This window comes from Poromitra crassiceps (genome assembly GCF_964638095.1).
Source record: "Poromitra crassiceps genome assembly, chromosome: 19".
NCBI lineage: Eukaryota > Metazoa > Chordata > Actinopteri > Beryciformes > Melamphaidae > Poromitra > Poromitra crassiceps.
The window spans coordinates 29,136,717-29,151,495 of NC_139646.1; the positions used below are offsets into that span (position 1 = coordinate 29,136,717).

Here is a 14,779-nt window from a genome sequence, read left to right on the forward strand (position 1 = left end):
CTACAAGAACTTCTTCAAAAACTTCTTGTACGTCCATCTTTTGTTTTGTTGTTTGCCGTTCTGATACGTTGTGTCCATTGTGTCTAATTGTCAAGTTAACGTAAAAGTTGACGAGCTATATCCGCTGTTACTTCCTGTCTAGGGCGGGTTCTAGGCCGGAACCAGGCAGGGTGACAAAATCAATTGTGAACGGAGGCCAGGCTCTTTCTCGCCGAGAAGCCGAGAAGAGCCTGGTGACGCGAGGTTAGACAGAACACAGCTCTCCGTTCTTGTTGTCTGGTGGCCTGACCGCAGCCTGCAGGAGAAGGAACAGAGACTCGCCGCTGAAAACAATGATCCATAACAGCATTTGGTGAAAGGTAACGTTAGTTATTTAGGTTATAGTAACGGTGACGTCACGGTCAGTCCATCAAATGTAACGGAATGATCTTCTTTGTAGTGTAACGTCCAAAATGGCTGGGCGTTGTATCAGGCCATGTTTTGCCCTGGCTGTCTTGCTAACGTTAGCCTAGCCCGGTTTACACTCAGATTTAGTTAACGTTAATTAATATAGCTAACGAGCTAGTAATATCACAACCTCAATTTTGTTTGTAGGTTCAGAGTATTGCACTGTGGTTTAGAAGTTGCAGACTGTCCGCTGTGAGCCTGGCTGTATTTGTGTTGGTTGGATTATCAGATCTCTGGTAGCCAGGTTTGGGTTAGCTTAGCATGCTACCCAGGCCGCTGTGCAGGCTGTGTTGCGGTCTTTTCGGTGGTAACGTTAGCGCCAATAGCTGTCGTTAAGTAACGTATAGCGTCACGTCAAACTCCATTAACTAAAGTGAATGGCAATTTAATGTGTTTAAATTATCGGTCGTATATGACTGAAGATATTTTCTGACTCGATAGGAGCTGCGCGTGGTGAATTCAACACTAAACTTTAGCCTGATTCTGCACTTTATAGAACTATAGCCATTAGTTCACACTAGCTAATGGCCCGTTCCTTTATCGCAAAATAACTGGGATGTGGAGGCTAAATGACGTCACATCCGTTAGCCGATCACACCACATCTTGTTGAAAGTGTTGGATGTGGAATTGACCAGTGGAACCTAATGATTCAGGTAAAGGTCTTATGAGCTGTCTGCTTATAAGTGAGGTAACATTAAAATGTCACATTTTAGCATGGAGTTTGACATGACATTATCTCCCATAAAGAGGTCAGATCTGTTGGCCTAGAGCTATTCATGCTCAAGTATGTGAAGTTTTTCTTCCTGCAGCCAAATTTTCTCCATAAGCAATAGGAGCCAGAACTATTGACTAGAGTTGTATTTGTTGCCTACTGTCCAAGCTTGCATATCATTTAATTGGGATATATATTGATATCTATATGATCATTTAACTTAGGTCTGGTCCTTGTTAGATATATTGATATATATATATATATGATAATTTAACTTAGGCCTGGTCCTTGTTAGATATATTGATATATATATATGATAATTTAACTTAGGCCTGGTCCTTGTTAGATATATTGATATCTATATGATGATTTAACTTAGGCCCGGTTAGATGCCACTGGCTGAAATATGCAAGGTCAGCCAGAGTAGACTGATGGAGTAGTAGTAGTAGCAAATGATGGATTTGCCATATTAGACTATGTCTGTGTGCACTTTTTCCAGGTAAAGGTTTTGATGTAGGCTAGCCTTGCACTTGCTTGCTGTTTTGCATGATGCTCACCCAGATTACCTACCAGGGTTCCCACAGGTCCTTGAAATCCTTGAGGGTTTGTGTATTTGAGGGATCAAGGCTTTGGACTTTTTTGAAAATACACATGGGTCATTGAAAGTGCTTGAATTGATATATTTTGTGCAAGAATAGAAATTGAAGTTCTTTTGATATTTTTTATGACTTACGCAGCAGTTGAGAAGTGTTCACACATTCAAGCCTCTCCTTTTAATAGTTTGAGAGCTTCTGTAAAGCTGCTAGTTCTAATTATAAAAACATCTGTGCTGTAACAGTAATATTAAAGGGACACTAGGGCTGCTCGATTTAGAATCGTAATCGAATTAATTAGTTAGGACGATGTTAAAAAAAATGAAAATCGTAAAATCGATTTTTTTTAAAAACTAGAGTAATTACGTTACGGCAGAGCGGCTCTCTCTCGTGTAGGCCTGCTGCTACTACTCCTCCCTTAGTTCTCCCCGCTGTAAAGTCTGGAGGCTGTGACTACTTACTGCTGGCTACTAAAGGTAAAGACAGCAGCAATGAACTTATTTCAACAACTCCAAAAACCACAGTGTGTGAGCACTGAGCAGTGTGTTGCACTGCGGCCTGTGCAAGATAACGATTACCACAACACACGCGCGCGCACAAACAAAGACGTTATCACCGGATGCTGAAATGTTGCCTTGTTCACATAACGACACGTGACGCCACCGAGTAGCATTACCAGGAGGACTCACCTCCAAAACAGCAAATCCACCAGTGTCAAGTGACTGCAGGTTAGCAAGCAACAGCCAGGAAGTTAGGCATAGCAAGTTAGGCTAAATCAGGAAGTTGGGTTGTTCTGCATTCAGAGTAAAAGCGTAATTTGTCACTTATGAAAAAAAGAGTTAAGAGAAGTATAATAGTATAAAAAAAGTGAAATCGAAAATCGAGTTTTGAGAGAAAAAACCGTCAATTAAATGTTTAGGCAAAATCGAACAGCCCTAAGGGACACACCACTTTTTTGGAAGTTTAGTTTAGGCTAATGGTACAGCTGTTAAAAATCTGCCAAAACACACATCTCACGACGCCAAAATACATGTTGTGCTTCGGGTACTCACCACACGATGAAATGTTAATCCAAAATGCACGTAATTCGTCTTTTTGGAAGGAAAAGAAGTAGCCGGCACTAAACATTCCAAAAAGACAGATTATGTGCATTTTGGATTAACATTTCATCGTGTGGTGAGTACCCGAAGCACAACATGTATTTTGGCGCCGTGAGATGTGTGTTTTGGCAGATTTTTAACAGCTGTACCATTAGCCTCCATTCTATGGCAATAATTACTAACTTCACGACTGTAGCTCACTGTAAACTGAGCGGACAGTGCCGGTAAGGCATGGTGTATCTTCGTTATGTGGGGGGTGGCAAATGAGCTAAACTTCCAAAAATATGGTCAGGTGTATCCCTTTAACCTTGACCCGTGTCTCAAACTGTGCCGTGCTGGGTCCTTGAATTTGAGAGAATTGGAAAGTGGAAAGTTCTTGAAGTCATTGAATTGGATATTGGAGAATGTGTGGGAACCCTGACCGACAAGCTCAACCCTTTCTTGGTTTATTTGTGATTAATTGGATGTGAAGCCAGATAGGAACAACAGAACAGAGTGGGTTAATACTAACAGTGCTTCTCATTGGTCACATTCTGTCATGCTAGAATAAAATAATGGTGAAGGCAGTTGGATCGACCTTGCTGAAAACTGTTGATATATCAAATTTATTTTCAAGAATATTCAGTTAGCATAATACTTATCAATTTATTGGTTGATCTATTAGTGGCTGTAGCCAAAGAAAGGTAACACTGCAGTTCACTACTTCTGTGTTTACTTTAAATCTGTTCCAATAGACGGTAAGTATGTTTTTAGACATTTCATTGACTCAAATCGCAAGATCTTGTCACACTCTGCTTGCTAATCTTTGGTAGGTTTAGTAGTTTTTCCGGATCTACTCTGAACATTTCGGCGAAAAGAGGCTTATGCTATGTTTTTGACAAATATTTGTCATTCAAAGTAGGCTAACAAGTGGTGCTCTGGAAGCATAATTAAGGATTGCCATTTTTCTCAGATCCAGAGGGTTAGGTCTTTTGTGATGTCCCTTGTGTGTCAAACCCATATTGGCTATCTTGAGTTGTAGCTTCTCAATGACTCACTGTTGTTGCATAATTTTGCTTTGCTTTCCCGTCCTGAAAGAAAAGCATGGTGGACACACTGGACTAGAGGAAGGAAATCTCAAAGCTGACGGCTATTTTCTCTGCTGTAACTAAATTGTTGAGTGAAGAAACCACAAACTGAGGATTAAGTCAACTTGTGTAGTGAAAAAGGGACTTAAACTAATTTTAAACCAGAAGGAAAACCTTTTAATCTGTAATAGTATATTTCTGCTTTCCACCTCATAGCCTTGCTGTGCTCACAGACAGTCATTCACGGCTAGTTCCCTCCCTTCGTTTGGACTGGAGTGGAACCTTTGGCACCAGAGGGACCCATTTCCTGTTCGGACCTTTGGTTGGTGCTGCTACAGTGACAGCTCTTCGACTCACCCAGATTGAGGCTGAGGCCCAGATCGCCCTCCAGAAGGTCAGGCAGCCGTTGGGCTAAACTTGCAAACCAACAGCAAAAACTGCCGAACCACACGACAATATCATTCCAGTGCAATGTATCACCACTACTCCCAGCAACAAGGGCCCCCGCCGCCCTTCTCTAACACACCCAGACCCCCTCATCACCAGCAACCATTAAATCAACAGCAACAGGGTTTGGGCTTCCAGTTCCCCCCTCCTCGTACCCAGCTTCCTGACGAGCTGGAGTCAGCCATGGCTATGAGGGGCACATGGGACAGGGATCACCGTCACATGAACCAGGGGCCAGGGCCTGGGTTCGATCAGCGGTTGCCAGAACATGGAAGCTATGGCTCCAGTCCAGCACCGCTGACATCTGACAACCAGCCAGGCCACCAGCAGGGGGCGGACTGGTCAAGCTTCCAACAGCCCAGTAACATATTTTCTAGTCCGCCTAGTGCTAGCCACCAGCCCCAGCGACACCAGGGGCCTCAGCAGCAGCAGCAGCCCCAGAGCAGCCACTCTGGAACAGGCATGGCAAGCTGGAACACCCCTGCAGCAGACTCCCCTTCTCCTCAAACCCAACCCTCCCATGCTGGCAGAAATGGTAGTGGAAGTGGTGGAGGTGTGGATATTCAGGGTCTATACACTCCAGAGAGTGCAGGAAGTATCCTGGCTAGCTTTGGCCTTTCAAATGAGGATCTAGAGGTATTGAGTCACTACCCTGATGATCAGTTGACCCCAGACACTTTACCATTCATCCTCCGGGACATCCAGATCAACAAGTCATCCAACCGGAACAGTTCTGCCAACGTTGCCTCATACTCTCAAAGTATGTCGTCATCCAACCAGAACAATGCAGCTAACTCCTCATACTCTCAAAGTATGTCGTCATCCAACCAGAACAATGCAGCTAACTCCTCATACTCTCAAAGTATGTCATCATCCAACCAGAAAAATTCTGCTAACGCTTCCTCATACTCTCAAAGTATGTCGCGCGGCATCCACAATATGCAGCCACCTTTGCGCTCACTGGAAACACGGCCACCTTTGCGCTCACCGGAAGTGGCCAGCTTCCTCAACGTTGCGCATGCGGCGGGTAAGGTCATCGACTATGGTCACGCAAGTCGGGCAAACGACGACGGTGGCAGAGAGACTTTCAAACGAGTGGAACTGTCCAATGAAAGGACGGCTCCTAAACGCAGGGTGGAGATGCCTGAAAGGCGGGAGGTTCGCTTGGAACCCGCTGCATCAAACAAACATGGAGACCTGGACTACCGCACAGTCAGACCGAGCAGTGCTATTGACAAGAGCAAACCGTCACCCATCAGAGCCGTGTCCAAATCTGGTCGTTCTGACCGAGACTACAGGCGGCAACCCAGGAGTGAGACTTCCAGACGCGAGTCTTCAAGACGCTCTCGCTCTCCCTCGTCTAGCTCAAAACCACACGGCAGCACCAAGAAGTTACCTGCCCTCATCTTGAGAAGTGATTTCGCATCAGAGGCTCCACAGGTGTTCCCCCATACCTGCTCCCTGTGTCAAACACAGTGTGATCAGCCTAAGGTGAGTGCCAACATGCCATCCTACCCATTTCCATAAAGGGATGCCTTCACATTTTCAATTTGAGTCTGTCACTACTCGATCTGAGTTGCTGCACAATGTGAGTCACGCATACGCACTGTCGATACCGCATCCAAGTCGACCTGAGCTGATTCTCCTTTTTACTACATGTTAGCTGCTAGCTAGCTTTGCTGAACCTATTGGAAACAAAGTAGTATCCAGTCATGGAATCACCACTTTGGGTTGTTTGTAGGGGTGTCACGATACACTCAGTTCACGATACGATACGATACACAATATTGGGTTCACGATAACGATACGATACGATATTTTAACAATACTTTTTTAAGATCGATTTGTAAGTTGAGGGGGCATCCTCCACGCTAATTTGAGTAATTTCACCATTTTCCTCTTCCATGCAATCAGATGCAGATCAATGCCACCACGTTCAGCTTCTTTTTCTCACGATATGAGATTTCATCTCAACGATACATATTGTCACTTTTGATATCGCGATATATTGTGACATCCCTAGTTGGTTGCTAATGGGTTTGTTTGCTACATCAGTTAACTAGCCAAATTGCTAACATTAGCGATTTATATGAAATGTCCATGGCAACATCAAAGGTTTAGCTGTTTAGCTAAATATCCATATTTACCTGTGGTAGTGAGCTAATGGATAATAGCTAACTGGAGGTCTGTGCCATAAACCACAACTCATATCTACTGGGTGGGGGGTTGATACAGCATAGTATCGCAATATTTTGTGTGGCAATATATCGTATCGCACAAAATATCGTGATGTTTTATTATACAAATTGTCAAGTGCATGCAACATTTATGATGGCAATTATGGCAGTGTTGGGCAGTCTGTCTGCTTGACAATCCCATCCCAATAAAAATTTAGTGAGAATTTAATTGAAATTGAAGTGAAATGAACAGACTGGAAACTTTATCTCATTAGATAAAACAGATGTTGACAAAGTTTTTTCCTTTGGGGACATAATTTGCAGTTAAAAAAAGGTAATAAATCACAATATATCGCAAAATTGCAATACTCAATATATCAATAATACTATTGTATCGTGACTCAAGTATGGTGATAATATTGTATCGTGGGGCATCTGGTGATTCTTAATATCTACAGCTCGGTCAGCGACGGTGCACATTCGCAACTCACATTGCTGAGCGACTCACATCGGGTAATGACAGTCTGTTATCTTCCTTCGTCCAGGCTGTTGTTAGCTTATGGGGTTGCTATATAGGTACAGTGGTTATCTTATGGGGTTGCTATATAGGTACAGTGGTTATCTTATGGGGTTGCTATATAGGTACAGTGGTTATCGACAGATTATTTCACTTATAATTCATGATATCACAATTCCCCTGGGGTAGAAGTTTGCATACGCTAAGTTGACTGTGCCTTTAAAAGCTTGGAAAATTCCAGAAAATGTCATGGCTTTAGAAGTTTCTGATAGGCTAATTGACATAATTTTAGTCAATTGGAGGTGTACCTGTGGAAGGGTTAGTGGAGTTAAGGTTTAGAGCTAGGGTGAATCTAGAGATGAATGTACTGTGTCTATTTAGTGAAGTGCAGTAAAACCACCCCCACAACATGATGCTGCCACGCCCATGCTTCACTGTTGGGATGGTATTCTTCCCCTGCTTTTCTTCAAACATTATGATGGTCGTTGTGGCCAAACAGCAACATTTTGGTTTCATCAGACCAGAGGACATTTCTCCACAAAGTTCCCATGTGCAGTTGCAAACCCCCTCTTTTTTTCCCTCGCGGTTTTGGAGCAGTGGCTTCTACGTTGCCGAGCGGCCTTTAACCCATTGATACCTGATGCAGCATTTGTGTGTGACGCGGTCTTAAAGGGATACACACACAATTGAGGGATATACATGCAAATGCTGCATCAGGTATCAATGGGTTAAGGGTAATACTTAATCCTTTCAGGTTATGACTGGATTAGGACTCTATTTTTTTTTGACTGTGTTAGGACTCGTTGTTTATGACCGGGTTAGGACTCGTTGTTTATGACCGGGTTAGGACTCGTTGTTTATGACCGGGTTTAGACTCGCTTTACTCGAAGCATCTGGAATTTTCCAAGCTGTTTAAAAGCACATGCAACTTACATCATCATGTGTCTATAAACACTTGTTGAAAAAAAAAAATGGTATGTACAAAGTAAATATCGTAACAGACTTAAAAACTTTTTTTAAACATTACATCTTTAGAGCAGTTGGGGAAAAAAAGCGTTTATGGCTTCAACCTAAGTGTATGCAAACTTCCGACCTAAACTGTATGCCATTCAGTTGCTTATTAGCAGCGTTTAATAATCCATTTAGAAACCAACGTGTAGTCTAATGCAAGCCAACAGGTTAGCTTGTGGCATAGCAGAGCCCAGTGTTTTGAATCAGTAATGGTGTGAGGATTTGCAGTTAATACAAGTCAAAAGATACAATATTGTGCCTGTTTTTCTGGCAGTCTTAAGTGTCCAGCTCTTGGTTTCTTGTGCAAATCTGTAGGGCTGCACCCGACCAGAGATTTTCCTGGTCGGTTAGTGGTCGTTGGTTCGATCGGTCGTTAGTTTGTTGATTAATTGTCACACGTTTATGATATTAATGAAATTATTAAAATAACAATTATATATTTTGACACACCTACTCGCAGTTGCAGGCACCAGTGGGGTAGGGCTCTGTCTCCAGCGTGGCTGCTGGAAGGCAGCCCACTCTGTTGTCTGTGTGGACACAGCAGCCAGAGTCCAAACCTGCCCCAGCCAGAAGGTGGGGGGGGGGGGGGGGGGGGGGGGGGGGGTGACAGACGAATCTAGAATTGTGTAGCAATTATAAATAGTAAATCTATTTCCTTAATTTCTCCAGTACCGATAAGAGAACCGTTAACGTTAAAGCTTATTGATCCACCGCTATTTACAAATTTGACTCCGGGGCCCGTTTGATATCGGGTTTCGGTACTCCTCCCTATTTTTTGCATTTTCATGAATTTGAAACTCTCCCCTAATGTACATTTTTGAATGACTGTGATAACGTTTCTCAGATCAAAAGTTACGAGTATTTTAATCTCTTATGTGTCTAAAAGTAAAATGTGAGAAAAATGGCTTTAAACATTACACATCAAAACCATGAAAATAAATAATTTCCATTTTGTTTTATGAAAATAATTATTCACCATGATAGACTACGGAGATGAAAGTAACCAAATCACGCAAAATCTCAAAATAGCTGAAAAACCTGTTTTCAACTTTCTTTGGCTCATTACCAAAAATGTGTGGTGCAGGCCACCACACATTTTAATACAATTAAAATAAATGCTAAATTAATTTGTCTCCGGCTTTTTACAGCCAAAAAAAAAGTGGCATCAAAGATATCCCTGAATTTGTGTCATGTGATGACCAAAACAAGGTTTGTTGTTTGAGTCAACAATCGTATCTTGGTTTTTCCACGGTCATTTTAGACTTGGCAGTGAACACTGAACATGGAGTGTAAAGATGATTGTGTTTTGTTTTTTGTTTGTTTCATGCATATGTTCTCTTGAATTAGTTAAGACTATATACACCAATATTTTGAAGCGGTATTTGCACCAATTAAAACAAGAAGACTGTTAAAAGACTTTAAAATGCTTCTCCTTGATTCCTTCCGTTTGGTATATTCAGAATGTTGAAGAGTGGAAAAAGATGTTTTTCTTCCTGCCAGTAAAGTGTCGTGTCTGTCTGTCACTGTCCAAGATGGACAGAGTGACACCCAAGATAGTGGAAAGTGGAGAGAACATGGACTTGAATGATCTGATAATTGAGAGAAAGATCAATAAGCTAAAAACAAACTTTTGAAGCTTGTTCCATGATATGCAGCACGGGGGAATCCATGTTGTATGTCGCTTTGGATAAAGGCGTCTGCTAAATATCAATAAAGTAAAAAGTAAAGTAAAGTAATCCTTTTTGGCTTTTTGACTCGCTTAGTTGTAAGAAAATGACCTCCTCATGTAATCTGTCATTTGGTTGCCTTGGGCAAAGCATCAGCCTTTGTATCAGACAGTGAGCCAAGGTTGTCTTTTAATTTGTGCGCTTGACTATTTTAATGTGGATTTAATATGAATATGGGGTCAAAGAACTGGGTGTCAACTTCTACCTCTGGGATTTTACACATATCAAAAAAATTACACCAGCTCAAAAAGGTCAACTTAAAGGATAAGTTCACCCAAAAATAAATAATAAAAGTAAATGCAGTCATTATCTCCTCACCCCCATGGTGATGGAAGGGCGGCTGAAGTTTGAAGAGTTTCACAGCAAAACACCGTTGCAGCATCCTCCTAAACATCCTCCTAAACATCCTCCTAAACATCCTCCTAAACATCCTCCTAAACATACTCCTAAACAATTGAAGTGGATAGTGGCCAACTTTGAAACGTAAAAAAGAAAACACACAAAAAAAACTACATATAAAATGGCTCCATACTGCTTGTTGTCTGGCATAATCCAGGTCTCCAGGAGCCGGTTGCACCAACTGGTTTTACGACTGGTCTTAAGCTAAATCGGTCATAACTTTACGGCCTAACAGCTACGCCGGTTGCACCAACAGGGCTTAAGCCTTCTTCTCACTAAGCCCGGCCGTAAATATTACGCCTAGTCCAGAGCAGGCGTAAGGTACAGTCATGGGTGCAGTATAGACGGTTTTCACCTGTGTGTTGCGCAATAGCTACGACCCCTGGCTGTATTCAGACCCGAATTATAAACCGGAAACCGGAATACGTTATAAACGTTATAAATATAGTCACATTATAAACAACTAAGCAATGCTGGGGGTCCGTATGGAAACAGTGTTACTCGATATGGTTAAAAGTTAAATCAATTTGGTCATTCAGTGGCATTTTACTGCCATGTAAAGTAACTAACGTTAGCCGCTAGCATTAGCCACAGTAGCAGACTACCCATCAGCGGAGCGTCATTTGACGTCAGCACACTCTTCTAAACAGGTCGCGTGCCGCATTCCAGTGGGCATTCCCGTGCTTTCACTTGGACGCGCATCGCTACGACCGGGCGTAGTTAAGACCAGACGTAAGCCCTGTCGGTGCAACAGCCGTAAGTCCACTCTAAAGATGGTAAATGGCCTGCATTTATATAGCGCTTTTATCCAAAGCGCTTTACAATCAGTAGGTACATTCACCCATTCATACACCGATGGTGGCAAGCTGCCACGCAGGGTGCTGGCACACCATCAGGAGCAATTTGGGGTTCAGTATCTTGCCCAAGGACACTTCGACATGCGGACTGGAGGAGGAATCGAACCACCAACCTCTTTCATCCAAAGCGATTAGTGACGACCCGCTCTACCTCCTGAGCTACAGCCGCCCCATAAAGACTGGTCTTAACTAAGGCCGACGTAGGAGTTAAGACCAGGCATAGTTAAGACCAGTTGGTGCAACCGGCCCCAGAAGCCCAAGATGCCAAGTCGACTAATGCCTACCCCACACTACAGGATAATTTGCAAGATTATGGCCAAGATTCCCCCCTCCCGATTTTCTCGGGGGTGCTCCCGATTTGAAGCGCGTCGGGCAGATAATCTTCCCAAATGATCCTGTAGTGTGTGGGGTTCAAAGATTCACAATCGGGGAGACTGCCTCTTCCCGATTGTGAATCGGGCATATCTAACATGTTAGATATTTACAACCCGACAGGCGATTGCATCTTGAGCAGAGAGCCAGTAGTAGCTGCGTTTCCATTACAGTTTTTCGCAAAATAATGTGGTCCGCGTCCGCTCGCAGCCCCGCACAGAAACAAAGAACGAGGAAATTGTCATCGAGGTGAAATACCCGTGCGTCTTTGAACGGGACGGAAAACTAAATGCTATACTGCAAAGCATGTAGCCTACAACAAGCGCTTAGGTCTCAGCTTCCCGCATCGGCGAGTGTCCGCACGGAAAAGTGAGTCAAATCAGCAGACGCGCCCCTCCACAAGACACCTGTGCAGACGGTTTTCGCCTGGCCGTGCACAGTAGGCCTACACCCCGAATGGACGCGGCTGTCCGCGCAAATATTAGTTAAACAAATCCTTTCAGTGCAAATGCATTATAAAAACAAAAAATAAAATTTGTTTAGAAAACGAAATGACACCTACTACACCCGGTGCGCACACTGAATAGGCATTTTAAAAGTTAACGTCAGCCCTGCTTCCAAGGTGAATCTTCAGCATAATCTTCTAGTGTGTGGGGTTGCGTTTGAACAGACGCGATTTTGTGTGTCACAAGATTGAAATGTTAAAAAATCGGCTCTCTCTGTCCTGTAGTGTGTGGGCTCTCAAGATTTTTATAATCTTCAAGGATTTGAAAATCCTGTAGTGTGGGGTAGGCTTAAGACGTCATTTACACCCTGTTTATAGCTAAAATCTTCACTGTACAGTAGCAGCTCCTTCTTCCTACGGTTACAGTGAAGAATGTTCAAGTCAACTTGGCATCTCAGGGCTTCTGGAGACGTGGATTACGCCAGACAAGCAGTATGGATTTATTTTTTATTTTTTACCTTTTGAAAGTTGGGTCACCATCCACTTCAATTATGCCGCAACCGTGTTTTGCTGTGCCCCTCCAGGAGTGAGGAGATAATGACTGAATTTACATTTTTGGGTGAACTTATGCTTTAAGGTTTTGTCCCAATTCTTTAATCCTCTGAAGATGCCTGTCTCAGTGCTACCTAAGGTCGTAGGTCATGCTGACAGTGCTACCTAAGGTCGTAGGTCATGCTGACAGTGCTACCTAAGGTCGTAGGTCATGCTGACAGTGCTACCTAAGGTCGTAGGTCATGCTGACAGTGCTACCTAAGGTCGTAGGTCATGCTGACAGTGTTACCTAAGGTCGTAGGTCATGCTGACAGTGCTACCTAAGGTCGTAGGTCATGCTGACAGTGCTACATAAGGTCGTAGGTCATGCTGACAGTGCTACCTAAGGTCGTAGGTCATGCTGACAGTGCTACCTAAGGTCGTAGGTCATGCTGACTTGTTTGTCTTCATACATGTGAGACGTAAACTAGCTGCTTTGAGGATTCTTTTCTGTTTGTCTCCGAATGTGACGTGTTTCTCTCCCATTTGTTGTTTCTCTTCAGGATTGGACCGACCATCTTAATACTGTGGAACACACCGCTGCCCGCAGAGAGCTACGCAACAAGTGAGAAAGCTTACAGAAGCCTTACACTACATCTTCAAAGAATGAACTGAACTTGAGAACGAGAGAAAGTGACGCTTTTTGTCGTAGCTATTGTGTTTTGCAAAACCTTTCGGATTATTTTGCCCCTGTATCACTTCAAAAACATGGAAAACAACGGCAGTAAAAATGGCAAAGTTGATTTCTATTGATACATTTTCCCAAATGCTACTTACACATAGAAGTCCTTTTGATAATTAAGCCACCCATTACCATTTAGGCTAAAGTACATGTTTGCTTTAAATTGATTACCGTAGTTGGGTTTGTTTGAAGTGGGGTATGAGGTACTTGCATTCAAGTACTGGCAATTCATTCACCAGCAACACATTTTCATTCGGAGCTTTTAAAATTGATTTCTGATGATTTTATTAGACTAGTTCCGACACCTGCAGTAACATAATTAATTTAGAGAATTGTGAGTATGGATTGTTTTTCTTCTGCACGCGTTTCCCCCTTCTGGAATGTGTGCAGCTCGTAAGCAGTAGCCTATTGGAGGAATGTTTTTGTTTAGTGTGCTGGAGGATTCAACTTGTCTTTTCATTTTGTTAATGTGCTTTTTCTGCTTGTAGATGTAAAAACAACGCTTTCTAATGAAAACATAAAGCATTTGTTGTGGTAATTGTTTAATGGGGCACAGACAGTCAAATAGCGCATTTTAATCTTCTCGGTTAACCGATCAATAGTCGGCTAATGAGGGACAGGGTCGGTTGTCGGACCTCATAGGACCCCACTTCAAACAAACAGAACTATCCCTTTAATAGGATGATGACTGTGTCTGATGTGCTAACGTGTGTCTGATGTGCTAACGTGTGTCTGATGTGCTAACGTGTGTCTGATGTGCTAACGTGTGTCTGATGTGCTAACGTGTGTCTGATGTGCTAACGTGCGTCTGATGTGCTAACGTGTGTCTTAAGGTACCCTGAGTGGAAGCCCGATGGAGCACGGGATCGATCAAGGTCAGTTGCGCTCCTGTTCTCATGTTTCCAAAGAACTGTAGTATAATAATAATATCATATATAATATCATTCACTCAGCTCCAGAACATCATTTCCTATTCATTTTCTCTATAGACATTTAGAAAAATCCATATGAGTGTTGAGGCTGAAACCAAGCCAACCAGTGACCCACTGAATCGTGAGTGACCATCAAACATTTCTCTTGGAGAGCAAATCAAAAGCTGGGGGGAGGATTTCATTTGAGACCCCCCCCCCCCCCCCATTTTATGTTTTGTTTTTGCTCAAAGTGCAATGTTTTATGGTCACTCAGTATTCAGTATGCTGCTGGTTGGCTTGGTTCCAGCCTTAAAACGTTTTCGAAATGTCTATGGAGAATGTCTATGAGGAAATGTCTTATGGAGAAGGTCTTATGGAGAATGTCTTATGGAGTGGACGCCACTGGTTAATGTCACTGCAGTTTTATTGTGGTGGCAGAAAGAAAGAGGAAGTAAGTGAAACCGAAACTGGAGTGGAGAGATCCCCAGTATAAGACCCAGTATAAGGGAAAAAGGCGTCTTGTCTTGTCCCATATAGACTAGGTATATGAAGATGACCAACCACTGCAACTTTGGCCATGTTGTTGGACCCTAGACCCAGCCTGACAGTGAGTACCGTCTGTTGCTGGCAAACCATTAAAATAGGTTCAGAAGGCGTTCAAATCTTCCATATACCTATGACAGCTGAACCGCTATCTTTCCCTTTCTGCAACCAGTTCGGCTC

The 14,779-nt window shown here is 43.0% G+C and overlaps 1 protein-coding gene across 1 annotated transcript in view; it reads left to right on the forward strand.

Moving 5' to 3' along the window:
- Positions 1 to 256: 256 nt before the first annotated feature.
- LOC310794027 (zinc finger protein 638-like) overlaps positions 257 to 14,779 on the forward strand; it is a 33,789-nt gene continuing 19,266 nt past the window's right edge. The window contains exons 1-4 of the mRNA XM_083655893.1: positions 257 to 359; positions 4,137 to 5,858; positions 12,967 to 13,028; positions 13,979 to 14,020. Of these exons, the coding sequence (XP_083512019.1) occupies positions 4,392 to 5,858; positions 12,967 to 13,028; positions 13,979 to 14,020 (1,571 nt within the window). The 5' untranslated portion in view covers positions 257 to 359; positions 4,137 to 4,391. The remainder of the gene's footprint in view (positions 360 to 4,136; positions 5,859 to 12,966; positions 13,029 to 13,978; positions 14,021 to 14,779) is intronic.